The sequence below is a fragment of the Rhincodon typus genome, chromosome 8, assembly GCF_021869965.1.
Source record: "Rhincodon typus isolate 14 chromosome 8, sRhiTyp1.1, whole genome shotgun sequence".
Classification (NCBI taxonomy): Eukaryota; Metazoa; Chordata; class Chondrichthyes; order Orectolobiformes; family Rhincodontidae; genus Rhincodon; species Rhincodon typus.
The window spans coordinates 27,875,285-27,903,164 of NC_063339.1; the positions used below are offsets into that span (position 1 = coordinate 27,875,285).

Sequence of the window (27,880 nt, forward strand, 5' to 3'; positions counted from 1 at the left end):
TCATTTCCAATAACAGTTTAATTGCCGCAAACAAATGTACCAAGTTTTGTTACATATTCTACATGTCAGACAATGCATTCTAGTGTGAAATAAACTGAATATAAAATTTAAATTACTTCTCACTGATAGTGGAATTATTTTCTATGCGAAATTAAAATATTTTCCAATGCCATTATTTTTGATCTGTAAAAATATATATCAATTGTAAGTGAAGTTCAGCAGTATGTAGATGCAACCTGATAACAAACATCATAAACAATCAATATTTCTGTAGAGGATGAATATCTATGGTAATTCAAAAGGTTTTCTTCCAAGATAGGCACAGCAAATTTTAGACTGAAGTGGCATATAATCCCTTCTTTTGCAATGTGCTGGGACAAATGCTATTCTAGAACAAAGAGAGGCAAACTGGTTTGATTACAGTTATATTTTCTGACAACACAGCATAAGCAACAGTGGGTGGGAAAGTTCATTTATCTGACATTATTCCACAATGATGTGTAAAATAAATTTGCATTTGACAATTTATACAAAAGACAACAAATGCTTTCGATTAAATCAATGGTTGTTCACAAAACCAACAAAGAATGAGCCAATTTCAGAACTGAATTGCCCTCCTACATTTCACCTATTGCTCCAACACTTTTGTACTGAATTAATTATGCAATTTTGTCATTATGGTAGTCCAACAGAAATTGTATTTCTAATCAATTATTCAAAATACATTAAAACTAATTTTTGTTTTAAAAATAACAGACATTCAATGTAGAACAGTCCAGTAATCATCTGAATATCTACATTTAAAACTGATCAGAATTTCCACTACTCACAAGTGACTAGTTATCTCGTCAGCCTCACTCAAAAATTACCTAAAATATATTCTTCATTTAAATTTAAATCTGTATAAAAATTGCAGTCAATTGTCTAGAGCACAAGAATTCCTTCCGAACAATTTAAATTAAAAAATCCACTTGGGAATAATGCTTTTTTAAAAATTAGTCACTATTTTATTTTGCCAGTAATGTAAATTTCATTATGGATTGTAAAAAGCAATCTATAACTGCAAATTTCAAAAACGTAGATATGGGCCAGAATTCATAATGCTATCCTGTGGAACTTCACAATATTCACAATATTCTTTTGTTCCTTAAATTATATCAGTTGTTCAAAAGGTATAGCACTGAATTCCATTGAGCGGCTGCATGTCTCGACCAGAAGATTGGAGTTCAACTCCCTGTTGAAATTCACCTTGCTGACATGATAAATTCATTAAGTCAGGACTGCATAACAGAATTATGCTCGACAGCGAACATGGGAGAGAATTTAAATACAGTTGCACCTAAAGCAGCTTCAGATTTTAAGCATCATGAAAAATACTGTGAAGTAGCAACATGTAAGCAAAAATACATTGCTTCATTATCTAGAACACTTTACCTTTTTTTTCTTGCTTTTGGGTTGGGAATTATAGCCAGTTTAATTAAAAATAACTTGGGCATTATCATCAAAAATGGAATCTGTTTTATAACCAGATAACACAATATCAAAATCCATTAAAAAAGCACCAATTTATCGTGGCTAGAATTCCATTATGTTGAAGCTCTGTACAATGCAATTTTAAACCATTATGATGAAAACAAAATTTTTGCTCCGATGAAATTGAAAGAAAATCCAACATCAGAAGCTACTTCGTTTTTAGTTCAAAACATGAAACAGCTGGAAGCTTATTCAACAGTCTCTTGTATAAAACTGTCTGTTTATAGTAGTATATAGAAGCCTGATCCAGTGTCATAACCAATTCCTTTCGATGAATCTAATCCTATTAAACATGTAGATCTAATGCTGTACCATGAATCCACATGTCCTTTGAACACATTAAATAAACTTTCCCACCCTGAAATAGACCTTTTTCTTTGTTTGATCCTCCACTGTTAACTCCAATTATTGAAATATTTAGTCTAATGAGAAAGTAATCCTGTTGGCGATATTCAATAAAATCTTACACACAAGTAAACATTGAAAGCAATTTTGAAAAATTTGCAAATTTGAATCATTTAGAATAAAGTGTCAGGCCAAATTAATCCTGAAGTGCACTATTTATCGTTGAAGAATACATTTAGAGGTTATTATATAATGCCACGGATTGTCGAATATCAAAAAAGAACTAACGATTGCTAATGAATTACAATAATGCATCCATGTCTCTTATTCATGATTTTATTAAGGAATTCTACCTGTTATATCATTCACACACAACTGAAAAAGAACAAGTAAAAATTTGGCTGAATATAGCATATAAAAGCCTTGTATATGATCTATGATGGAAGTATTTTGGCGTTCCAAATCATGACAATGATGCAACTCAATTCCTATCTGTGGTCACAAATTTCAATGCTGGAAGAAGAATCTAGCATCATTCTTGGTGAATTGTTTAAGTGGAATGACTCAGTGAAACATCGCCATCTTCTGGATAGAAAAAAAACTTAACCTAATGCTCTTCACCATTACAGACAACACAGCTAGCAGGTGACACAGCAATACTGATGCTCAACTTAAATATATGTGGTCTGCTTATCTGTCTGTCTAGGTGATGATAGAAAAATGAAGGCATAAACCCAGGAAGATAAATAAGGAACATTTTATTTTTTGGACCTGGAGAGGCAGCATTAAAATGTACAATTATAACTAGCTGTTGAGTACAATGGTGAGAAAATTTAGAATCTGGCAGATGTTCCTTTTAACAGCAATAACACAGGGCCATTTAACAATGCAAATCCTCTGAGAATTTTTCAAAATAAGAGACAGGGCATTATATAATTCCAAATAAATCACTTGCACCAGCACTGCAAAGTCAGTTTTTAAAATGCCTACAATAATGTGAATGCTATCATTCAAGTTTAATCTGTGACATGCTCACTAAGTGAGCATTTATTATACAACACCTTGCCCTGCCAAACCCAAAATTAAAATTTTGCAGAACATTCATAATCTCAGTTATTGGGGCATAATTAAAAGAATAGTTTCCCAAGACTCAATTTAAAGATTGGAACAAAACTTCTATGGATGGAGAGGATTTTACTTTTGATAAACCACTTCTACCGCAACGTCTTTACCAAAAGAATACTGGTTAGTTTTTCTACCCAGTACATTTTGTAAGGAGGTCATATTCCATTAAATAGAAGTTTGTTCTTTTAAAAAAACAACAGAATTGCACTTGTATCAGTCAACATAATTAAACTAAACAATGCCCAATTTATAGAGGAAATTGTTCGATCTTCGTATTTTCAGCCACCGTAAATAAATCAGATCTTTCGTGAATCATTGCTGGTTACTGAATTCCGGTATTGTATTCACACCCTTTTTGAATTTCCTTCGCAAAATCAACAATATTTTGCAGACTTCTGATTCGTAGATATGTGATGGCCTTGATCGTGGATATAAGCATGCTCCTGGTTAGCTATTACCACATATCATCAGGAGATGAAGGTTCCTTGTTAAAAAAAAAAGCATAACCCTTTAAAGTCTGGAGTGCCAAAAAGTGCAGAAATATCTAGACAACCCAGACTGTAAAGAGTTAAGAACCAAAATAACTGACTGGATTTATAGTTTTTATTAAGACAACATGCAATATGTAAAGTTTCTGTGGTGGATTTTTGATGTAAAATTACCAGTCTTCCAGTAGTTTTGGATTTTAACAATCTCAGTCAGTCAAAATCAACCTGTCCATTCATATCACTTTGTTCACACCACTGTTATCAAGTACAGCCTAATAAACATTGAGTTAAGAGCCATTCTAAATTCCAGATTTCACAGTGTTATTTTCTGGCAAAACAGAATTATGACGCTTGGACAGCATAGCAACTCTAATCAAACAATACTTCTCAGTTCTGTTGGGGCATCACACTAGCAGAAAATGTCCTTGGAGTGACAGACAAAAGGGAACGAAATGGAAAGAGAATTAAAAGTATATGACTAATGAAATTAATATTAAGAGTTGGAAATCGATCACACAACAGAGCCCATGGTTGAGACAATCCTTCCAGTTAAAGCAGTGGGCACTCAGGGGAGTGCCTGAGACAGCTATAATTGCACATTAACGGAAGTCAACAGTATAACAGTGAAAGAGGACAGCATAGGGCCTGAGGGGAAAGTATATAATACATCTGACTACCTCACATTGCATCAACTTAATCCAAAGTGAGAACTGACTGCTCATGACTATGGCCCTATCACTTGCAATACAGTGACTTAACTTAAAACTTTCAAGAAGATTATAAACAGATAACTGATATAAATAATTTTGTTCTCCCGTTGGGTGTAAGGCTAACCAATCCCGAAGTATACTGGGTGCATAGTCTCTGAATTTTTGAAAACACCTGAAAGCAAGAGCCTGAAGTTTTAGAGATAACAAGGTGTAGCGCTGGATGAACACAGCAGGCCAAGCAGCATCCGAGGCAGGAAAGCTGACGTTTCGGGCCTAGACCCTTCTTCAGAAAAAGCCTGAAGTTTTATTCTTCTTTTATACCATATCTACCACTTACTTTGGAGGATGTTAAAACTATAAATATTTACTCAGATCAATGAGGATAGGAGCTAGCAGAGGTGAGTGTATGCATAAACAAATATTGATTTCTGGTCAAAACCACCAAGGTAATTTTTGTTGATTGAAAGCACCGTTTAAAAGAAAATTGGTTATTTGAAATGAAATGCAACAATCCTATCCCACGTAGATTATTTTCCACTGTTTTTAAAACTCTCAGTGCAAAAAGTACAGTATAAAGATAGCATGCTGTAATACATAGGTGCCAGGTAAGTCATGAAAATTTTTATTCACATCATTTGAGGCGGGTCTCTTTTCCAGGAGCTATCCACCAACAGTAGCAACATTTATTTTCCCACCTCAATCCTTCTTTGCTCCATTCCAAATTGGAAATAATTTATGGAGTGTTTAGCTTCATGAATACAATATATATTTCATATGCTAAAGTGAGGAACAGTGATGCATGCCAAGGTTTGATGCAAGACCCTGTAGTGGACTTATTCTCAGATTGCCAATTATGTGCAAGAAGAACCGGAAAAGGAAAGGAGACTAAAGAATAAGAACAAGGAACTGTAATAATGGTGATGAAACAAAGTCAAACCTCAGGTGCCAATATTTCTACTTGATAAATGGTTAGTTGAGGAACCTAGGCTTTATTATTTAGAACTGCAAGTTTTGATGCTGCTTCAAACTTTTCCTAATTTTCAGACTCAGCTCATGATGTCATCTGTACTTTTCTATTCCCTGAAAGAAAAGACAGCCAAAACTTTATGCCCCAATCCTAAAATCAACCGTAAATTAAGTTCATTTATCCTCTACTTTCATATTTTTATGGTGAGATCATTAAATTAAGGTCAAGTCATAGCTTTTACACCTTGGTTTCAAAATTGAGTTGGCTTCAAACAAACTTTTCTTATGCTACTTTACAATGGCTTCAATTTCTAGTTTTGCTGATTTCAGTAAGATTTCTCTCTTTTCTTTGAGATCTGATGTCAAGGTCAAAAATGTTGGTTGAAACCTGCACTGTGGGAAACAATCACACGGCAATGATTTTCCCCAGTTTGGCCAGAGAGAAAGCCGAGTAAGGACAGTAGGCCAGGCTCTCAATTTGGAGGTTCTCCAGATCAGATGAAATCTGCAGTTGAAGTGCAGAATCTCTATTTGAAACACCTTTTGTTCAACTTTTAGAAACTTGGAATTTTAAAATACATCAGCTGCTGAGTCACTGTTGTGAAAGCCCCTGGCTGCCATTGTGGCCAGGCAAACAGGGCTGGCCAACTCCGGCAGCTGGCCTAGGTTCCAATGACTCAGTGGGGAACGGAGGTATTATTGCTAAGTTTGCAGTAGATACAAAGATAGGTGGAGGAAGAAGTAGTGTTGAGGAAGCATGGAGACTCCAGGAGGACTTGAACTGGTTAGAAGATTGTCAAATTAGTGGCAGATGGAACACAATGTGGGAAAATGTGAGGTTATGCACTTTGGTAAGAAGAACAGAGGCACAGACTATTTCCAAATAGGGACAGGCTCCGGAAATCTGAAACACAAAAGGGCTTAGCAGTCTTAGTTCAGGGTTCTCATGCAGATTCAGTTAGCAGCTAGGAAATGTGACATTAGCATTCATTTAAGAAGGCTAGAACATAATAGCAGGGGTGTACTGCTGAGGTCGTAAAAGGGTCCAGTCAGACCACATTTGGAATGCTGAGAGCTATTTCGGGCCCTGTTTCTAAGGTGGGGGTCCAGAGGACATTTACAAGCATGATCTCAGTGATGAATGGCTTGTTGGATGAGGAGTGGTCAATGCTCGATGGAGCTGAAAAGGACTGTTGGGTTGGGGGGGCAAAATCTCATTGAAACTGACAGAATAGCGAGGGGCCTGGACGGAGTGGAGAAAATGTTTTCACTAGTAGGAGAAACTAGAACCTGCAGGTACAGCCTCAGTGAAGAACTGATATGAGGACGCATTTCTTCAGCAGAATAGCGGCTAATCTGTGAAACTAATTACTGCAGAAGGCTGTGGAGGACAAATCATTGGGTGTATTTAAATAAGAGATAGATAAGGTTTTGATTATTAAGGGAATTAAGGGTTATGGGAGAAGGAAGAAGGATAGGGTTGAGAAGCATAGCAGCCATGATCGAATGACAGAGATGCCTTGATGGGCCAAACGGCCTAATTCTGCTCCTTTATCTTTTAGTTAAGGAATCCCTACAGCACAGATACAGGCCATTCGACCTATCAAGTCTGCATCAACCCTCTGAGAAGAAGCCCACCTAAACTCACCCCATCTCTGTAAACCCGCATTTACCATGGATAATCCACCTAGCCTACATCTCCTTGGACACCACTGGCAATTTAGCACAGCCAATCCACCTAAACTGTACATCTTTGTACTGTGGGATGAAACTGAGCACCCGTTGGAAAACCACACAGGCACAGGGAGAACATGCAGACAAATCACCAGAGGCTGGAATCAAACCCAGATCCCTGGTGCTGTGAAGCAGCAGTACTAACCATTGTGCCACCCCATTTGCCCCAACAAGTTTTATAGGTCTGAAAACCAATTGGAAAAGTCAATGGGTTTTAATAGGCTACCTCCCTGGCTGATGTTCCTGTCCTCCTTAGGGAAGGTGAAGCAAGGTTGGGATGGAGCTGGTAGACTGGAATTTTCATTCATTCTGGCTCCTGCCTGCCTCCATATGGGGCAGAAAATTCTGCTCCTTAACTAAGCTATGATCTGAGAGATTGAACAAGGTTATTCCCCTTCAAGAGAAGGTGGCTTATTCAACATAATACTCCCTATGGTGGCACAGTATATTAAAAACTGTGCAGAACAGCAGAATATATTGCAGGTACATATTAACATACTTGGTGCTGATTGGAGAAATTAAGCAAAAGCATTGGTTTATTCAGACTCTGCAGAGATCAGATTGGGAGGCAGAATTCAAGTCACATGTTAAACCGGTCTTTTACTTGGAGGAGATAAATGAATGTAAAAACAAGTGTCAACAAGCAAATGAGGATAGTGGGACTGAGGCTATTGTTCAGGGAGGAAGCATATCATTTGAAGGGCGCCATAGTGATTGATAACTGTGTCATGCCTCCTTTTACTATGGGAATGCAATCTGTGTAGAGTGACAAAGATTAAGAAATTCTGTATTAGATATACCAACGTTTTAAAAATAAATTGGCCACAATTATTAGAGTTGTTACTGGTTTCTGCAAATTACAGAAATTGACATTACAATCTAAGTGTAATAAAAGGGTAATTTCAATTGCTATATCCTTTTAGAAGCATTTTTAGAATCTTATAATTTAGCTATTATTCTAATTCAGTCAGCTTCACACAGCAGAGTAACATTTCAAGTACAATATTGCACCTAACACAGATGCGTTTATGTGGACAAATGCATTAAGCATTTAATAGGATCAAAGAAGAGTCATAGACCAAGATAAAACAGTATTCTCTAGTGTGCTTTCTTTTCATAGAAGCATGGAAGATAGGAGGAGTAGGCCATTTGACCCCTGGAGCCTGCCCTACCATTCAGTATGATCATGGCTAATTATCAAGCGGAATACCCCACAGAAGTGTTTCCAAACAAGTATGATACTAAGCCATGTAAGGAAGTAACAGGAAAATGCCGCATCCCCACCTCCCCCAGCCCCAATCCCTTAAACTCTTTAGGGGCAAGAGCTATAACTACCTTGTTCACTAAAATAATGTTTTGGCCTCAACTACCTTCTGTGGTAGTGCAATTCCACAGACTCAGGTGAAGAAATCTCTCATCTCAGACCCAATAATTTTTCCTAAGGATGCTGAATGACTGAGAATGACCATGCTTCAGGGATTAATATTACACTAAGGGATTGTGCAGGAGAAGTGGTTTTGCTTTGTTATTTCTAAGATGATAGTCCTTTCAGTAAACTAGATCCAATCCTTAACCAGCTGCACACACTGATAACTAATGAGACCACAGACATTCTCATTTTCAAATCTTTTCGTGGTTGTGTTTCTCTCCATCTCTGTAACTGTCTTCAGCCCAACAATGCTCCAAAAAGAATACACTCCTCCAATTATCTCCTTTAAAGCATTCCCTAATTTAGTCAGTTCCCATCAGCTAATATGTACCTTTAACTGCCAAATCCCAAACTCTGAAATTCTCTCCCAAGGTCTCTCTAACTCTTTATCCTCCTCAAAACCTACTTCTCTAAACAAGCTTCCAGTCATTATGTCCTCGCATGACTTAGTGCCATATTTGTTTCAGAACACTTCCGTGAACCGTCAGTTTCAAAGAAGAATCATTTAACTCATAACATTAATTTCATTTCACTCTGCACAGACACTGCCAATCCTGCTGGGTCATTTCAACAATTTATTTTGGGAAATCTGGGATTCTTCATCTCAGTAGAAAAATATACTAGGAGACAAAATTCTGAGAGGTTTTAATAGCTCCTTGATCCTTTGCAAGTAGGTCTGGCGCTGGATGTCAGATAGGGAAAGAGTTCAGTGGGGAAATGAGAATTTTTTTTTGCACAGAAGGTTTTAAAGATCTGGAACACAATACCTGAAATTTAGACAAGTCAAATTAATTCATTAGTTTCAAAAGGCAAGTACTTGAAGAATAATTTGCAAGGCTTGGGAAAGAAAAGCTGGGATTTGGGAGTAAACTGAATTGCTAGTTCAAAGAACAAGCACACAAAATGGCCTCCTTCTGCACTGCACTATTCTATCATTTAACAGTTTTGTTTTATTGAGACGATTGGTAACGTGAAAAGGAGATCTGTTGTAATACAAGTGTCATTGCTAATAACAGTAAGTTCTCAGCTTGGAAACAATTTTACCTGAAGCAGAAAGCATTTCTATCAAAATGACATCTATTGGTTCTAATCATAGAAGGGGTTCACTAATTCAATTACCCTATACAAGTTTCTGGGATAGAAATGATGAGTATTAAGGCATTTGCATTAGATGTGTGATTACTCACTGTGTCAGCCTGGTAAGGACTCAGTCTACTGTAAACTGCTTCAATAACACTCTGCCTAAAAATGGAAACAGAAATTAAAATTGAACATTGATTTCTCATAGCATATTCGAGTTGACATTGATACAAAATAGATTATTAAATGCTTCTGAAGTTGTAAAATGCATCAGTCACCTTTTTTAAAATTCATACATGGATGTGAGCATCACTGGATAGGTTAGAATTTATTTGCCCACCCCTAAATGCCCTGACAGCAGTTAAAAGTCAACTGAACTACTGTGAATCTGGAGTTACAAGACCAGACCAGGTAAGGATGGCAGACTTTCTTTCCTGAAAGATATCAGTGAACCAGATGGGTTTTTATGACAATCAAATAGTTAAAGGTTACCATTAGGGCAGCTTTTCTCAACATTAAAGCTTCAACAAATCATCCAGAACTCTTCATTTGATTCACACATACTAATATTGTTAAAGTGAATTGTAAGTGTGCAACATTCAAAAAGTTTTTGATGGTTCTTTACTTGTAAGAGCAGTTTTCCAAAATTCACACTGCAGAGTCATTCAGTAATTATAATAGAACGCCAGATGACTGAACTATCAAATGTTTGTGAAAAAAACATTACGATAGCAATTGAAAATGACACTTACTTTTGATTGCCATGGGAGAACCGATGTGTACCGCTTCACTTTTGTTGCCTTTGTGTGGCAAACCAAATCTATTTCAGAATTTTATTGATTTTTTTAAAAAACCATCATAAATTGCAACAGTAAGTTAGTTGTCAATGGAATATGACTTATGTTTAAGTGCTTCACAAAATTGATGTACAAAGGAAAACTGGTTTTCAGCAAAGTTCATTCAAGCAAACATCATTTGGGTTTACAGCACAAACTATTTTAGCCAAAATCATTCTTACTTTATAACACTATTTTCCAATTTAAACTAAAATATTCTTTTACTGAATATTTGTCAAGGCTGCTTTTGTTCAACTAAGTGGGCCTACCCTTCCCTGAATCCCTTACATATATAGCCAAAGAATCATCTGCAATGGCTTCAGTTCCAACTTCATTACCTCTGGGGTCCTTAAAAAATCTACTCCTAGCCCTACCCATTTCTCAACTACAGGCTGCTGCTCAGAGACATCATCCAAAATGCAAAACCAGCTTTTATGTGTACATAGAAAAAAAAATCTCTACTTCACCTTCACTTCACTTGGCTCTTCCACTGTCAACTGCTTGCTCAACATTTAGTAATGGATGAGCAGAATTTTCTTCAAATATTGGGAGCCCAAAGTCATTGTCTTCAGTTCCCACCATAAATGCAATTCTCTCACAAATGACTCCATCCCTCTCCCTGGCAAACACAAGGCTGAAGCAGACCACTTGCAACCTTGCTGTTATATCAACAAGGAGCTAAATTTCTCATGACACATCCACTTCATCACTAAGACCACTTACTTCAACTCCATGACACTGCCTATTCCACCTGTGGCTCAGCTTCACCTATAGCTCACTCATGTGCTGCCAAAACTCTACCCATGATTTTGCCATCTACAGTCTTAATTGTTTAATGCTCTTTCAGCTTGCTTCTCACCTTCCACACTCTACAAACCATGACCTACGTCCTAACTGACTTTACATTAAGGAAATAAGAGTAACAGGCTGTGCAGCTGGGAGAAAGGGACAGATGTGGGGATGTGAGTGGGGCAAAGTATGCATGCAAGAGTGTGTGTGTATGTGAACCCAGAGAATAACAAAGGCAGATACACACCCAGCCTTGCCCTCTTCCTTCTGCAAAAATCTATTCATAAAGCATGCTGTGGGGAGGAGGAAATTTCAGGCTGAAATGTCTGGCTTTTGTAAGAATTCTGTATAGGCCAGCTTGAAGTGTGTACCACCAGAGATGAGCTAATTTCAGCATTAGTTAAATCTAACTCCTTAGTCCTCCCCCAATCTCCACCCACTTCCTCATATCCAGGGCGTGGGGCCCTGGTGTTTTTCTCTCTCCATCTCTGCTTCTTAACCAAAAATGCAAAAGCAGTTTTATTTGTTAACTGTTGTCTGGCAAGTTTTAATGGTCATTTTTAATCACTCACTTAAATTAATCATGATTGCTTTGGAAATTTTTTTTCTTAAATTCACATTTAGTGTTGTGCTAAATCTTACTTCTCTGAAATTTTCTCATTGTGTCCCACAACAATACCAGATAAGAAAAAAATTGAAAAGTGATAACCCTGCATTCGAGGCTATTACATGGCCAAGTGTGGCAATGTCAGGAAGTTCCTGACTGCATTAGAAATATATTACCCAATTTTGAAAACCTTATACAAAAAAAAACTGCTTTAGTGTCATTAGTTAGTTTTAAAGTATATTTACACTGTACTATTAATCAAAGGTTACAAACAGAAATGAAACTAGTACCCAACCATAACCAGGCAAAATCTCATTTAAATATCTTTTCATATCTTACATGGAATTTTATTCCATTTGGACAGGAATTGTATGGTCTTATGAACAAAAATGCACATGGAACTTAAATGAAAAAAGGCCATATATTTATGAAGACAAACAATAGGTTTAATTTGAAAGCATTCAATACAACTCAAGAAGCACAAAACAAAAAAAGGATATTACAGTTTTAAAATCATAATTCCCAATTTTAAGGATGCAATGGATCAAAAATCACCTGAGTCAAAATTTATTAGTTCTGTTTGGCATATTTGTGTGTATGCTAGTCTCGGTGTTATTTTCATGTTTTGAACACCAATTGTGGCACCTATAATGTTCAGCATCAACACTGCAATAAAAGACAATTCATTTCATTTCGCACTGCAAGGAGCTAAAATGGGACTGTTAATCACTACGTACAAAACGTAACTAGTTATATCATCCAATTAACATACTCCATCTTATGCTTTCATATCACCTACAATTTATTCATCACCACTTTTCAACAAAGATGCTGTACTGAAATGCTGAGTCAAAGTTTATTTGCTTGGCTCAAGTAAGTGTTCACTCTTACTGTTAAAAAAAAAGTCAGTTAAAGAGCCAAGTGTTGGGCTGGAAAGAAAAACATATTTGCAAGTGATTAGCAGCCCCCACTAAGGTCCTTTCAACAGTGCAAATACATTTTTAGTTAAAGATTATTTCCATACATTGTACACTCACTTGCTGGCTAGTTCACCTCCTGGTGGGAGGTTTGGGATGCTCTCCGACGACAAAGCACGCATCACCTGGACTAGACCTGGTACCCCCTCAGCACCCTGCTTCTCAAAGATTTCTGGGGAATCAGAAGGACTTCCAGGTCAGTGGGACATGCATATCAAAGTTGTATGCATATATCAGAATTTCAGAAATGTAAACACTAAAACAAACAAGCAGCAACTGTGAAACATGAACACATTGTGTCAAAACAAAATTTAATGTAGTTTTGCATAAGCTAACTATAATTGCAATATTCTTGTTTAACAATTATCAGCTGCATATGTGCAACATTCTGTCAGTAGAAAAAATATTTTAATTCTGATCAGATCTGTACACAGATAACAAATGGTTAATTAACATTTTAAATACTGCATTGCAATTTGAATGTTTTAGATTGGATTTAGTATCGCTATCCCACATTTATTGGGGCTCCTTAACATGAAGAACAATATAAATAGAAAAGAAAAAAAATACTAGTTACAGTACAGTTTTTAATTTGGGAACAATCTGAAGACTTCAGCTCTAATGAGACTAACTGACAGCAGAACAAATTTAGCGTAATAGTCCATAAATGCCTCCTAAGACTTAGCCAAATGAAAAATCAAAGATGTCAGAATTGATTCAGTAAACGACTTTATTAGAAGCTTTTAACATATTTTTATAAATATGGCTAACATATTATCTACATCAGTATGTTGAATTTTAATCATCCTATATGTATAATTTACTATACAAAAATAAAAGATTTACAGCCACTTACTACCCATATATTTTAAACCATAACTAAATTACTTGATATTATGCACATCAGATAATAGTGACACTAGAGTTTGTGTGCAAACATTAAGCATGTGACTGCATTACATTAATAACTTTTGTCACAAAGTATTTCCTTAAACACCCTTCTTACAGTTCTAATTTGACTAATGCTGAGACAAAAATGCCAACAAGTTGATAAACTTAGTACCTCATCCTTTCTTCTGTAATCAATTCAAAACAAACAGCCTTTACGAGGCACAGGCAAGGGTGATCAAAATGTACTTCCACAGAATGAAGTTCAATATAACAGGCATGAATTTTAGCAAATAATCATCATCATTTAATTTATTCCTAGGTGTATGTCCATTGTACCTATCTATCTGCAGTGTGCTAACCAATTGTATGTTTCAATGTTACCTAAAGTATCACTGCTATGGAAAAATTGCTGTTAAAATCACCTACTCCAAAGCATACATAATGCCTTTTGCTGTCTTAAAATCCGTGAGTTTATTAAATACAAATCATTCCTGCTATTCACACTCTGGGGAGGAGGGAGGGGTGAAAACAGGGTGAGAAATAATTAACTTAAAGAAAATTTCTTTTAAAAAATGCAGATAACTAGGAAGCACAGGAAGGTAGGCATCAATTTTCTATTCATAAACCTTCCCCAAAATGAAGGTGAATTAAATGGTGTACTATTTACATTTCATTTTGTATGAGTTCAAAGATTCATTTGCTGCTCCGCCACACTAATTTTCAGATGTAGCTGAATAGTTGAGGCAAGAGTGGGTATGGTCAAGATAAAGTGAAAGAACTGAATAGCCAAATCAAGTTGTTACAGAGGGTTATGGGAAAATGGCAGGAAAATGCAGTTGAGGATTAGCAGATCAGCCATGAGCTCAGTAAATTGCAGAACAGATTTCATGGGCTGAATAGTTTACTTGTGCTCTTACATCTTGTGGTCTTATGGTTTCTAGGAACTGGATGACTTTATAACTGTAGCATAAAACATTTTAAATACATTTTCCAGAATATAAGAGAGACAGATTCTTCATGAAATTAAGCAAAGTTAGTATTTCAAGATAAAAAAATCAGGCATTATGTAATAGAAGTAACCAATTAAAATGTGTTGTTATTGGTGCACAATGCAGTTTATCAGAAGGTAACCCAGTTATTAGCATACATTTGATCTTACTTTAAATAATACATTATGTATTGTGCATCATTTTTCAATACACACCTTTGTTCATTATTGCTTTACCTAAGGCCTTCACCAGGTATATTAAAAATGACAGATCCCAGCAACTCCAAATACATCATCCACCCAGAATTCAAATAGGCTTATTTTCTATTCAGTAAATAAATAGCATTCTTCTTGTATCAAAAAGGAAAATAAGTGTCACTTGGAATGTAATGTATAAAATGTAGTTAACAGGGATTGCAACATAGAGATAACACTGCCAACATATTTCAAGATGAAAATAACATCTCCAAAAAAATGATGCATACATTTTTAAAACTGAATACTTACAAAAATAGAATATGGCTTGCACATACATTGGTTAACTGCACACATATTAACCATTCTCAAATGTTCAGATGTCATTCAGTGAATAAAGCTATCTAACAACCCTGAGGCAAGTTTCAGAAATCAGAATTGAGCCTGAAACTGCAGGAAATTTGACCTTTGAAGTATTCTCTTATTAGGCTGATATGTACTATCTGAACTGACGTCAATATAAACCTAATCATAGATTTATGCAGGCATCAATTGAGGCAAAAGTTCAAACCTAAAGTTCATCATTTTAGTTACAGCCTGTCAGATTGTAGTGTGCTGTAGAATTGGTACACTGCTGTCAAGTATTGCCATGCCTCCTATTTAGTATATAGCTGCCCTGAGAGTATAAACTAAGTCGGATAACCTCACGGACTCATGGATGCAGATTTCATATTTAACACATTTCACACTAACTTTTAGAAAAAGCTTTTTGAAGGGCATAATGTCTCATCATTTTTTAATTATTTCGAATTTCATGAGATGAGGGTTTTTGTGGCAAGACTAGCATTTAATGTCCATACCAAAATGCCCTTGAGAAGATGGTGACAAACTACATACCGAAACCACAGCAATCTGTATTATGCAAGCACCTCTACACCTGCTTCGTCTCCCCTTCAATTGCGCATGATGTGCACAATCTAGTGGGAAAACAGTACAGACTAGGATTTAAATCTAGTAATCTGAAATTTGATTGCAGCTATCAGATAGTCTGAAATTTTACATTTTTGATTGCACTTTTAATAAACCAAATTCCTGTTATCCACAGGGCTTGGGAAACAAACCTATCACAAAAATATTAAAACATGGATAGCTCAATAATCAAAATCCCCTACCTACATGAAGGATCACAAGCTGTAGTGACCAGTCAATTAGGGAAGAGAGAAAAGAAAAAAAAACCTGGCTCTGGGGCCAACTTTGCAATTATATGGATCTGCGGGTAGTGAATTCAAGTAAAATGATGTGTAGGCGTAGTTAAGATTCAGTGCCAAATGGTATCTGGTTATTTGGCATCTTTCCTTTCAACATTTTTCATAAAGTAGTATTGGAATTATTAGCTATGGATAAATATTGTTTATAGTCATTCCTTATTACTGTCTAGCTGAGCAACTTGTAGATTTGTAGATTGTAGATACTGCATGTAACTCGAGCTCTTGAAAACTTGAAATAGAAACACAAACCTTTTTCAAAATGGCAGACTTGTACCCAGACACCTTAATTCATAAACTTCTATTACAGAGAGGGTGTTCTATTTCAACCTCATACAACATTCTGCTGTAGAATTATACAGTATATAGACAAACAAGAGACAGTTCCATTTTTTGGCTGGCAGAACCAAAGCAGTACCATTTCTTGGGCAGAGCTACACTTTATCAAGGCAGTTTTCAAATAAAAACCTTGAACAAATGACCAATAAATCATCACACTAGCAGCACCATAGCTTTCTGTAGTTAATTTAACAATGCACATTGGCACATAACCTTGCAGATTTGAATTATTGGGGTTTGGTTGTCCTGCAAGTGATGTGGTCCCCACAACCAAAATGTCAAGAGCTCAGATTAATCTACAACATATGCTAAAAGATATGCAACTGAAAGCATAGTACTTTTGTAGAAGTTACCCCTCTAAGCTCAGACTTGTATTTATGACTACAGGGGATTATGTTTTATACAAAAGCACAATTTTAAAACTATACCATTGTAATAAAATCTCAGATATTTGACATCATATCCAATAATGTAATGAAAGACAGGATCACATCTTCAGTTGCTCCTTGAAGTTAAAGATTTATGGAATTTAGTTGGCTAGTTCATATTAATGAACTTAGAGGGTTAACACCTTAATTTAAGCTATTTTACTTAGTAGCAAGTGTTTTTTTAGATGCTCCACCTTCCACTTTGCTCTCCAGGTAGTTGTCCAGCTCAGCCTCTCTCTTCACTGCTTCAGGCGATACCTTTGGTGCATTTGGAAAACAAATCAACACGACACTCATATTGTCTCGACTCCCCTGTTTGAAGGGGAGAAAACAATGTCAGTTATATACTAATTATTTTATAAAAGCACAAACTGCAAGATATATAGCAAGCTCCAATTGAATCGTTTGTATGAAGGGTTTTTGTCTACTTTTGCTGTTCAGTGGAATGAGTAAATTCGGGTAGAAAGCAAGTTTCCCTTCAATGTGTTTTATGCTCATAGTAAAGACTTTTGCTAATATTAATAAACAGAGGAACATATATTCATAAAGAATAAGAAAATTCTGGGCACCTGTTTTGGGAATACAACCAAGGACCCAGTTACTCCCATTTCATTTTTGCTAAAATGAAAGAGTTTTAAAAAATGAACACTTCTGAACCGTAGAGTCACAGAATTCCTACAGTGCAGAAAGAGTCCATTCGACCCATTGACCGCACTAACCTTCCGAAGAACATCCTACCTACAGCCAGCCCCCTAACCCTTTCCCTGTTACCACGCATTTACCATTCCTAACCCACACTAGCCTTTAGTCTGACAGCTGCTGTAAATTTAAAGAATGCCAGTCAATCCACCTTGATGTTACCCGAGTGGGTAACACTAACTGCTGTCTTCAGATGTATTTGAATTGAAGGGTGCAAACTAATTGGACCACAAGAATCAAACATGATGTAGTTCCATTTTAAATTGAAACTTTCTATCCTATTTCTTTTATCCATTATAAACTTCTCCAGCAACATTCATCTATGCTATCATATACTTAAGCAGGCAGTTTCCATAACTAAATGTAAATGTGTGCAGAAGGACAGGAATATTAATAGATAGTTTTCACGGTTGATAAACGTTCAAATTTACACATGGACTATACACAGCACTCAAGTTAGAAAAGCAAAACATTTAAAGTGATCGGATCTTTATGGGAGGTAATGCTTGTTGCACAGTATAGCATGTCCAAACATTTACCAGCCAGACTAATAACTTCAAATAACATTTTAAGACAGATGAGAAAAGACTACAATGGATAGCTCCGTTATCCTTTACCTTTACTCTAACTTCTATATTCAATTGTCATCTTTGCCCTTTTCTCAATCTTTTGAGAATCTACTTTTTAACCCATTTCTTATCCACTTCGCTTCAGTTTCCCCTATTACATTAATACAACAATTGCTCAAATCCAACTGTATCCTATTAGTCTTCCTTCTTTCAAAATTCTGGGCAAAGTTCATGCTTGTGACAGTAATGAAAAAAAAAAATGTGCACTAAACAAATGAGGAATGCAGTTTCTCATTCTGCACTTCCTTCAACTAAAGAAATACCCGATTCGAAGAAAATTTGGTGCTATGGAGTTCACAATGTTTGGATATAAATTGGTGTGTTTATTATGAATCCTAAAACTACACTAATCATATGGCACTCAGATTATAAGCATTTAATATCATTATTGATTCAACGGTACCACTCTTGCCCAAGTCGATGTTTGCTGGTTTAAATGACACTCCAGCATAGCTCAATTGTCTGCATATATAATGAATAGGCAAAGCAGGAGGAGTAAACCATTCGGTCCCTCGAGCCTGCTCTGTCACGATATGATCAAGGCTGACCATATTGTGGCCTATTCCCGGTATCACTTGATTCCACTGCTAATCAAGGAGCTAATTCTGCCTTAAAGATATTAAAAACTCAAGGTTCTGATGAAAGGTTATCAATTTGAAATGGTAACTTTCCTTCAAGACATCGTGTCTGACTCACTGGCCATTTCCATCTTTGGGTTTGAACTTCAAACTTCCAGTTTCTGCTGTATTTTCCTTAAGTAATTGCAAGTTCTTTTTTTTTAATGTGTCATTGGCTTCACTAATTATACACTTTTTTTTAAAAAGTAGGATAGCTGAAATTTGATCTTTTATGAATTTCTAAATCAAAAATAATTAAAGACATAACACAAAGGTTTGCTACATGGGTTTTTTCTGAAGAAGGATCCCAACCCAAAATGTCAACTTTCCTGCTCCTCTGATGCTGCCTGATCTCCTGTGTTCCTCCAGCTCCACATTGTGTTATCTCTAAATAAAGGTTTGGTTTGCTTTAAAGATTCATTAAAACTGACTGTGAGTAACATCTTGATCCATTCTAAGCTGGCATGAAATAACAAATAATTGGGGGCTGTTTTCCACTGAGTGAAGGAGGTTGAAGGAGATGCGTCAAAGGTGTACAAGATTATGACACGCTTAAGTAAGAGAGACAATGAAAAACAGTTCCTATCATGTACAAATATTGTGGAACACTAATTTAAGGTTCTGAGCAAGAAATGCAGAAGGGAATGAGAGAAAGTACTAGTTTTATGCAGCACATGGTAGTTATCTTCAACAACATGCTTCCAAGCATGGTTTAAGGGGAGACGATGAATAATTTTAAAACTAGATTGCGTATGTACTCAAGGGAAATAAACTAGTAAGACCACTTGTGGCAAGGGGGCCCACTTATGGCACAGTGGTAGTGTTCCTACCCCTGGACTGGGAAGCCTAGGTTCAAGTCCCACCTTCTCCAGAGGGTGTAATAACATCTCTGAACAGGTTGATTATTCAAAACAAAAAGGTAAACATTTCTTTCACATAGTGAAGAACATTTTCACTTAAACTATGTTCTATTTCAAAGTTTCTGCAGACCACCAGGGATTTTAAGCTTTACTAACAGAGCCTCTGATATCTGTTCGGGGCGGCACGGTGGCTCAATGGTTAGCACTGTTGCCTCACAGCACCAGGGACCCGGATTCAATTCCACCCTTGGGTGACTGACTGCGTGGAGTTTGCACATTCTCCCCGTATCTGGGTGGGTTTCCTCCAGGTACTCCGGTTTCCTCCCACAGTCCAAAGATGTGCAGGTTAGGTGGATTGGCCATGCTAAATTGCCCGTAGTGTTCAGGGTTGCATAGCTTAGGTGGGTTATAAGGGGATGGGTCTGGGTGGGATGCTCCAAGGGTCGGTGTGGACTCGTTGGGCCGAAGGGCCTGTTTCCACACTGTAGGGATTCTATGTTCTATGTTCACAAGGATACAGCGAGTGACCAGGACTGACCAGATTATTCTACAGATGCACTGGCATGGGATTAATGTGCTGAAGAGGCTCTTCTGTGCTTTTTTGACTTTGCTTCTACTACATGTCTTTTACTTCTTTAAAAAGAAGTATCTGTTAAAAGATTTTAAAGCAACGCCCCAGTTTACATTTGTTGAAATCCTATATCAACGGCAACCAGTTCCAGTTCAAATAAGGTTGCAGTCTATTAGTAATGTAACTGATTAAATATTCCAGTTTCAGTATGATCAGCACACTAGGTAACAACTTTAAAGTTCTAGCTAAGCCCATGGAAAATCTTGGCTACCACCCAAATGTAAATGTAGCCATTTACTGTACCTTTACTCCATAAAATGTGCTGTCAGCAGTTAACCTGCTCATTTGAAACAAGATGTATGATCAGTGATTGCACAGCAACTGTAGCTTTTTAAAATCTCATTTTATAAATAAAATCTAGTCTTATAAATATGCAGCTTTATAAAGAAATACAACACTGTGCAGATTGCCTTCAAAGACAATTAGCATTTCCTTCCACTCCTTTGAATTGAGAATCCGTACAATATGCCCCATTAATGACCTGTCCAAGCTCCTAACTTGCTAGTTGAAAAAGAATGACTACAGTTTCACATTCACTGCATACTGATGCAAGTCACTCCAACACATTGAGCTAGTAGACATAAAATTTATATTCACTGATGCTCGGAATAATTCAGATTAATTTTGAGGTCTATTTCAACAGAAAGTATGGATCCTTTCTTAAAGATTTAGCAATCGGCCAATAAGTAATTTCAGCTACCTGGTCCTGATGTGCCCCAGTCAGTGTTCTTTTGTAGTACATAACTAGACTAAGGAGAATACAACTTCATATACAACTGCAAAGAGAACTTTCCTGGCACATACAACATAATACCAACTGGGTTACTTGCATAGGAAGGTGTAATTTAGGACTGCAGGGTAACAAATGCTTTACTCGATGACCCTTTAACCAATGGATAAAAGACGAAAGAAAAGATCAAGTATAGTAAAAATGGGAAGGACTTCAGATATACCTTGTACAAGCACGTGTCAACAATCTGGTTACACACTTTCTCAAGGTCATTGCTAACTTCTAATCTGGATTTAACAAATTCACAGATCTCTTCATTCCCCATGACATCCCAAATACCATCACACGCTAGGATAATAAACTGATCATCCGCCGATCTCTCAATTTCATAAACCTCAGGTTCTGGTGAGACAAGCTGCTCTGTTGGACCCTTCCCATGGACACACTTGTAATCAAAGTCTCCAAGAGCCCTTGAAACAGCAAGGGAACCATTCACACGCTGAATCATGACTGAGCCACCAGCATTCTGGATGCGTTCTTTCTCCTGTGGATTACTTGGTTTGTGATCTTGCGTAAAGAAATGAACCTTCCCATTCCGACACAGCAAACCTCGAGAGTCTCCACAGTTGATAAAATAAATATGCTTGGGTGAAACCATGACACCCACTGCCGTTGACCCACTTCTGTCTGATCCATGGCGCTTCTCAGAGATTGTTCGCATATGCTCATCTATCTGCAAGAAACCTGTTCGGATTCCGCTTTTTACTTTCTCTACTGTGGGCTCGGTCATACCATCAGTAACTTTGAAATCTTGGGTGTTGGTGATGTGATCTAACAAATGCTCACAGCAATATCTGGCAACTTGGGATCCAGCATGCCCATCGTAGACTGCAAAGAAAGACCATGCTTCAAGTCCATGTGGTAGTCCAATGACAGCTGTATGCGCATCCTCCATTTCAATTCGCCAACCTTGCATACTGCTCAGTCCATAATGTAGGTCATTTCCCGCACCACAGGCATTATGTTTTTCCATCTTTGGCTTATCCAGAAATGCTCCCATTTTTCAGCCAATATGTTCAGCACTGAAAAAAGTAAACAGAATTTTTTTTGAATGAATGTACTTACAACAGCAGAAACATGAGTATAATCTCTCTTACAGTTGACCAGCAGCTCATGAAAAGTGGATCACTTAGAAGAAACTTTTTCAGTAAAAAAAACATTCCCAAACAAGGTTAAAGCAGGACACCTTTGAAAGGCAGTCTCATCTTTAACAATTTCTGAATGAATACAGCTTATCCAAATAGTCTGTACAGATAAGTGATCCATTTAGATAACTGATGAGATATTAATTTACTGGTTAATCTGCATAACCATAAAAACATGATATAAAAATAAGACAGTAGTGAAAATACAGTACAAATATAGTGTGGTGCATTCTTTCTTTATTCACAAGCATCATTGGTGGCAAAATGTAAATACTAGAATTTAACCTGAACTGTTCCAAAGGAACATCCCTTAAATGTTAAGCTTTCTTTCATATTCAGAAAAATCTGATATACGCTTAGAACAATTGTTGTTTTTATTTTTAAAACATCAAAAGATCATCCATTAAAGTGTCACTTCAGTAAAAAGCTTTCTACACAGGATGTGGTACAAAACAACTTGATTGTTAAAGGTCAATATAACATCTCTCAAGCATCTTTAGAAAGAAGCTGTTCTCTGCTGTCTTTCACCTTTTTCCTTACTAGTAACTGTTGAAATATATCCTCACTGGGCAACAAAGGGAAATTCTTGGAGTTATTTTTGGATTTGCATTTTCATGGTAATTTCTAAAACATGAACAATCACCTTTCCGTGCAAATGTTGGCAGATTTGCCTAAGTATTTACACATTTTGGAATCAGAAATACAGCAGAATTACCCATATTCATTGTAAAGGAACTGTTACAAAAACAAATGTTTGACTGCTCAATACAGTCATAAAAAGATAAAGTTATCTGGACCATAGGGCTGCTCGCTCAGAGAGATGACTGGTGGTGGTTTAACCTGAAAGTCACCATGACTCAGGCAAGGACAGGGGTTGAGAAGAAGAGGCCTTCGTGGGAACCTCAGACGGTGTGGGGATTGAAATTATGGTGTTGGCATTATTCTGTATTGTAAACTGGCCATCCAGCCAACTGAACTAACCGACCACACCCACCACCCACCAACCCCACCACCACCCCCCCCAACCCAACAATAAACATTGGCACTTTACACAGTTAACGGAACTATCCATTTTATTGCACAATACGTGCTAACTTGATCAGATAGTCCTTTAACAAGCCAGTTTTGGTAATCTTAAACAAAAACAGAAAATGCAGCAGGTCTGGCAGCATCTGTGGAGGGAAAAACGTTTCAAGTCCAGTGACCTTCATCAGAATGATCATTTTCAGAATGTTTTTTCTCAACAGGTGCTGCCAGAGCTGCTGAGTTTCTACAGCACCTTCTGTTTTTGTTTCAGATCTTCAGCATCCACAGTTCTTTGAGTTATTTTGTTAATCTTAGTTTTACTTCCATGGAATATTTGATTAATAGGAAATGAGACTTTATTACCATGCCAGGAACTGATGAAGATAAAGAGGAAGGGAGGAAATAAAATAGGAAAGAGACAACATTTCCGAAAAAATGTATGCCGTTAACTGGCAATAGATTGAGGTAGAATATCTAATATCACTGTAATTTTCCAAACAAAAAAATAAGCTGACAAAGTTTTTAAAAAAATGAATTTCAGCAATCCAGTCCTGATATTACTCTTCTCCGCTGACTGACTTGTACCAGGCACTGCCTGTGAATCTAGTAGACACAATAAGGTCAACACTACATCCGCATAAACTGGAGTGAAGGAAATCTATTTGTATTTTTAAAAGCTCACCCTAATTTAAACAAAAATTTGTTAGGGACTTTTAGGATTAGGAATACTTCAAAGTATTTAAGATTAAACACAAAGGTGATCATACAAAGTTTATGTCTTGGCACTGGCTGTCATAGACTCTAATCTACAATCCAAATAGCTCTTAGCCAGGCCACATGGTATGAAATCTCGTGGACTCTGGATTACGAGTTCAGAGACATTATCACTATCCCACCATCACCCCAGTTTATTTATAGAATGTGATGACTCAGCCAGAAAGGACAAATGCAGAGATAATTAGTATGCATGTACAGGAAGGAGATAGTTCGATTAGCAAATGCACAAATATTTTATTAGCATTTTTTATCCTCATCTTGCATATACAGCTTTATTTAGAATTTCAGGATATCCAAAAGCACTTACAGCCAACTAATTACTTTTGATGAGTCAGTGTTGTAATGTTAGAGAAAACAGCTAATTTTCATACAGAAGGCCTCACAAATAGCAAAGTGATGATTAACCAGCTAATTTGTTTTTAGTGATGTTGATTGAGGAGTAAATATTGGCCAGGTTGCCAGAAGAGCTATCCTGTACTTTGAGTACTGCCACAGATTTTTAATGCTCACTGACAATGCAAATAGAAACGTCTGACAGCACAGTATTTCCTCAGTATTACGTTTAAGTATTAGGCTAGATTATGTATTCATATCTCTGAAGTAGGACTTGAACTCACTACCTTTGAATCAATTGATGAATACTACCAGTGCCAAATTCTACTAATCTGTGGAATTTGACTAGCTAATTTACAAAGCAGTTCAGAAGAGCAAATATAAGTAGACTAAAACCTAACTTACCTAGTGCAAACAGTAACATACTGTCTTTTCAGACATAAATATTTGATATATAGATGTTAACATTACTCCTCTTCAAAAACAGGATCATACTTGGTAACAAACAAAAACAGAATTGCTGGAAACTCGGCAGGTCCACTAGCATCTATGGCAAGAAAACATATTTCAAGTCCTGTGACCCTCCTTCAGAACTAGAAGCAACTCAGAAAAGGTAGTATTTAAGCTGAAGATAGAGTGGGCATTGAGCAGACAGGTGGAGAGGGAACCCAGAAAGACAGAAAAGTGGTAGGCAGACAAAGAGATTGTGAATAGCTGGCCAGGGAAGCAGAAGCTAAATAGATGATAATGGGGAAAAGAGTAGTTTAAAATGGATTGGCTGTACTGAAAGCAACCCATCTCATGACAGAATCTGGGGTAGTGGCGTTAGGTAATAGACAAGGAAGGGGTTGGTCACGCTCTAAAATTATTAAAGCCAATGTTGAGTCTTGAAGGCTGTAAGGCATCTAAGCAGAAAATGAGGTGTTCCTTCTCCAGCTTGCATGGAGTTTCACTGGACTACTGCAAAGAACTTGAGACAGAAATGCAGGCACAAGAAAACAATGGTGTACTGAAGTGGCAAGCACTTGGAAGTTCAGGGTCATTTATACGGACACACTGCAGCTGTTCTGCAAAGTGATCACCCAAACTGTATTTCATCTCCCTGATGTAGAAGAAACCATATTGAGCAGCAAATACAGTAGACAAGATTGAATGGAATGCATATAAACTGCTGTTTCAACTGAAGGATGTGTCTGTGGCCTTAGTGGGAGGAAGCAAAAAACAAGTGTTGCTCCTTCTGTGATTGCATAGTGAAGTGCCATGGGTGTGTGGTCAGGTGTTGGGAGCAATTAATGCAGTCTCCTCTATGTTGGGGAGACAAAACAGTTCTGGTGAGTGCTTTACAGAACACCTATGTTCTGTTTTAAAAGTGACCCAAGCTTCTTCCCCCTCACCCCAAAGATTAAATTCATTTTGATCACAAAAACTCACTGGTCTATTAATTGAAATAAATACCATTTCAAAGCCAGAATAGAAGTTTAAATAATTGGTAAAATGATAACATAGAATCCCCATGGTGTGGAAGCAGGGCATTCAGCCCATCGAGTCCATTCCAGCCCTCCAAGAAGCATCCCACCCAGACCCTTATGCTATCCCTGCATTTCCCAACCTCGACACTATGGACAATTTAGCTTGGCCATTCCACCTAACCTGCACATCTTTGGACATGAAAACGCAAAGAAAAAGGAACAGATTAATTAACACCTTCACTATAAGTGGAGAGAATTAAAATCCCTCTGCCCATCCAGAGCATGCAAAGATGCTGAGGAAAACAAAAATGTACAATATTATACTCATCTTTTTTAAGTCTGTCTGACCTCTTTCAGATATTTTTCCAATAGTGAACTACAACATAAGGACTATTTTAATTACTTTAGCAGCTGAAAATGGCAATAATGTATGAACGCATCTTCCGAGCATCTGAAGACATTGTTATATCACTTAACCTTCAGCACTGTTTTAAATGTACTTAAAAATCTTGAGTAGCTTTAAAAAACCCAATAATAACATTTACAATCATATACAGCTTGAATTTTGATAACCCGGTGAACATTAATACATTGAATGAAGTCATCGTAGAAATGGTACGATAACAAATATGCGATTTCCAGTCGAGTTCAAGGGGCAAAGCATTTTCGCTCAAAAAAAAACGCAGTTACATAACACTAAACACACACACCCATGAAACATCTCCCCTTTCCTAATCCAATAATAATCAAATATCATGCACAGGAACAACCCATCTTTAAAAACAAAAACACTATGAACAAATAATAGTTAGAAGAACTACAATGATTCTGGGTGTCTCGGATCAGCGTGAGAGACAGAAAAACCAGGAAAAATGACAGCCTCAACCCGAAATTTCAGAGCTGAGGCCTATGTTTGGACATGGCGCCCTCTTTCGCCTCCTGCGACTCTGCGATAATCGCGGCATGTGTGGCGCAGACTCGAACACTCACCAACCCTAAGGCAGACAGCAGAACGGCCTTCACCGTGAACACATTCAACACGAAGCCGAGACCCTATCTAGAGTGACAAAAAGAAGCCAATGCATTGCCCAATCGACAGAATCACGGCAACATACTCCCGTCTCCCTGATCACAACTGCGGTTGCGCTAAACTGCCGGCTTCCTGGCTACAACTGCGGTTGCGCGGGTTGGCCGGTGACCTGCGCAAAACTGCGGCTGTGCGGAACAGTAAGTGATCTTAGGAAGACTGCTCCTGAAGTTTTCATTTAACTCATCTCACTTGCTTCACGTTAAAGGTATAGGTATGGGTACTCTCGCAGGTCCCAATTATGCTTGTCTCTTTTTGGGGTACATGGAACATTCTTTGTTCTAAGGAGACAGCAAGAACTGCAGATTTGGAGTCAGAGTCAATAAGGTGTGGAGCTGGAGGAACATAACAAGTCAGACATTAGGATGTCGACTTTCCTTCTCCTTTGATGCTGCCTGACCTGCTGTGTTTTTCCACCTGCACGTTTCTTTGTTCCAACTTTACTCCACTCTCCACCCACAACTCTCTTTGTACATCAAATGACTTCGTTGGTGTTGCTTCCCTCTCGCATCTGGATTTGGAAAATTTTACATATTTTGTTTTCAGTTTATACCCTGCTGTTACCTTCACCTCGACCATCTGACTCTACCCTTCCTTTCCTCGACTGGGATAGGCTGGCCACAAATATCCACCACAAATGTGCTGACTCCCACATTACCTTGACTATTCATCCTCACACCCTGCTTCCTATAAAGATTGTTCCATTCTCCCAGTTGCTTTATCTCTGCCTCATGTTCCGACGATGGTAACTTTGACAAGGGGGCCTCCAACATGTTCACCTTCTTCCTCAACCAAGGATTCCTCACCATTGTGGTTGTCAGGGCTCTCAGCCATATCTGACGCATCTCCCACACTTTGGCCCTCACCCTCTCCCTTGCCTCCCACAACTGCAATAGGGTTCCCTTGTCCTTACCTACCAACCCGGAGCATCCATATCCATAGGATCATTCACCACCATTTCTGCCATCACCAGACACGCATTTACCTCCTCTCCCTTGTCAGCCTTCAGTGGGGATTGTTCCCTTTGGGACACCTTGGTCCACTCCTCCTCTTCTCCCAACACCTCACCACAGCCCCATGGCACCTTCTGTT

At 37.5% G+C, this 27,880-nt stretch overlaps 1 protein-coding gene across 6 annotated transcripts; it reads right to left on the reverse strand.

The window, feature by feature from the left end:
* ppm1aa (protein phosphatase, Mg2+/Mn2+ dependent, 1Aa) lies at window positions 1–26,873 on the reverse strand. Of its 6 annotated transcripts, none has more exons than XM_048599677.1 (6): window positions 26,692–26,873; window positions 21,115–21,973; window positions 16,920–16,983; window positions 12,680–12,791; window positions 9,518–9,572; window positions 1–1,514 (listed from the first exon to the last, which is right to left on the reverse strand). In XM_048599677.1, exons 2-6 carry the CDS (start codon window positions 21,949–21,951, stop codon window positions 1,431–1,433), a joined length of 1,152 nt encoding a protein of 383 aa, XP_048455634.1. In that variant the 5' UTR covers window positions 21,952–21,973; window positions 26,692–26,873; the 3' UTR covers window positions 1–1,430. The 6 variants fall into 6 exon arrangements, with proteins under 6 accessions (XP_048455634.1, XP_048455632.1, XP_048455631.1 ...); XM_048599675.1 differs by having other exon boundaries at window positions 1–388; window positions 16,920–17,037; window positions 26,692–26,872; XM_048599674.1 differs by having other exon boundaries at window positions 16,920–17,037; window positions 26,692–26,872.
* Between the last annotated feature and the right edge of the window lie 1,007 nt (window positions 26,874–27,880).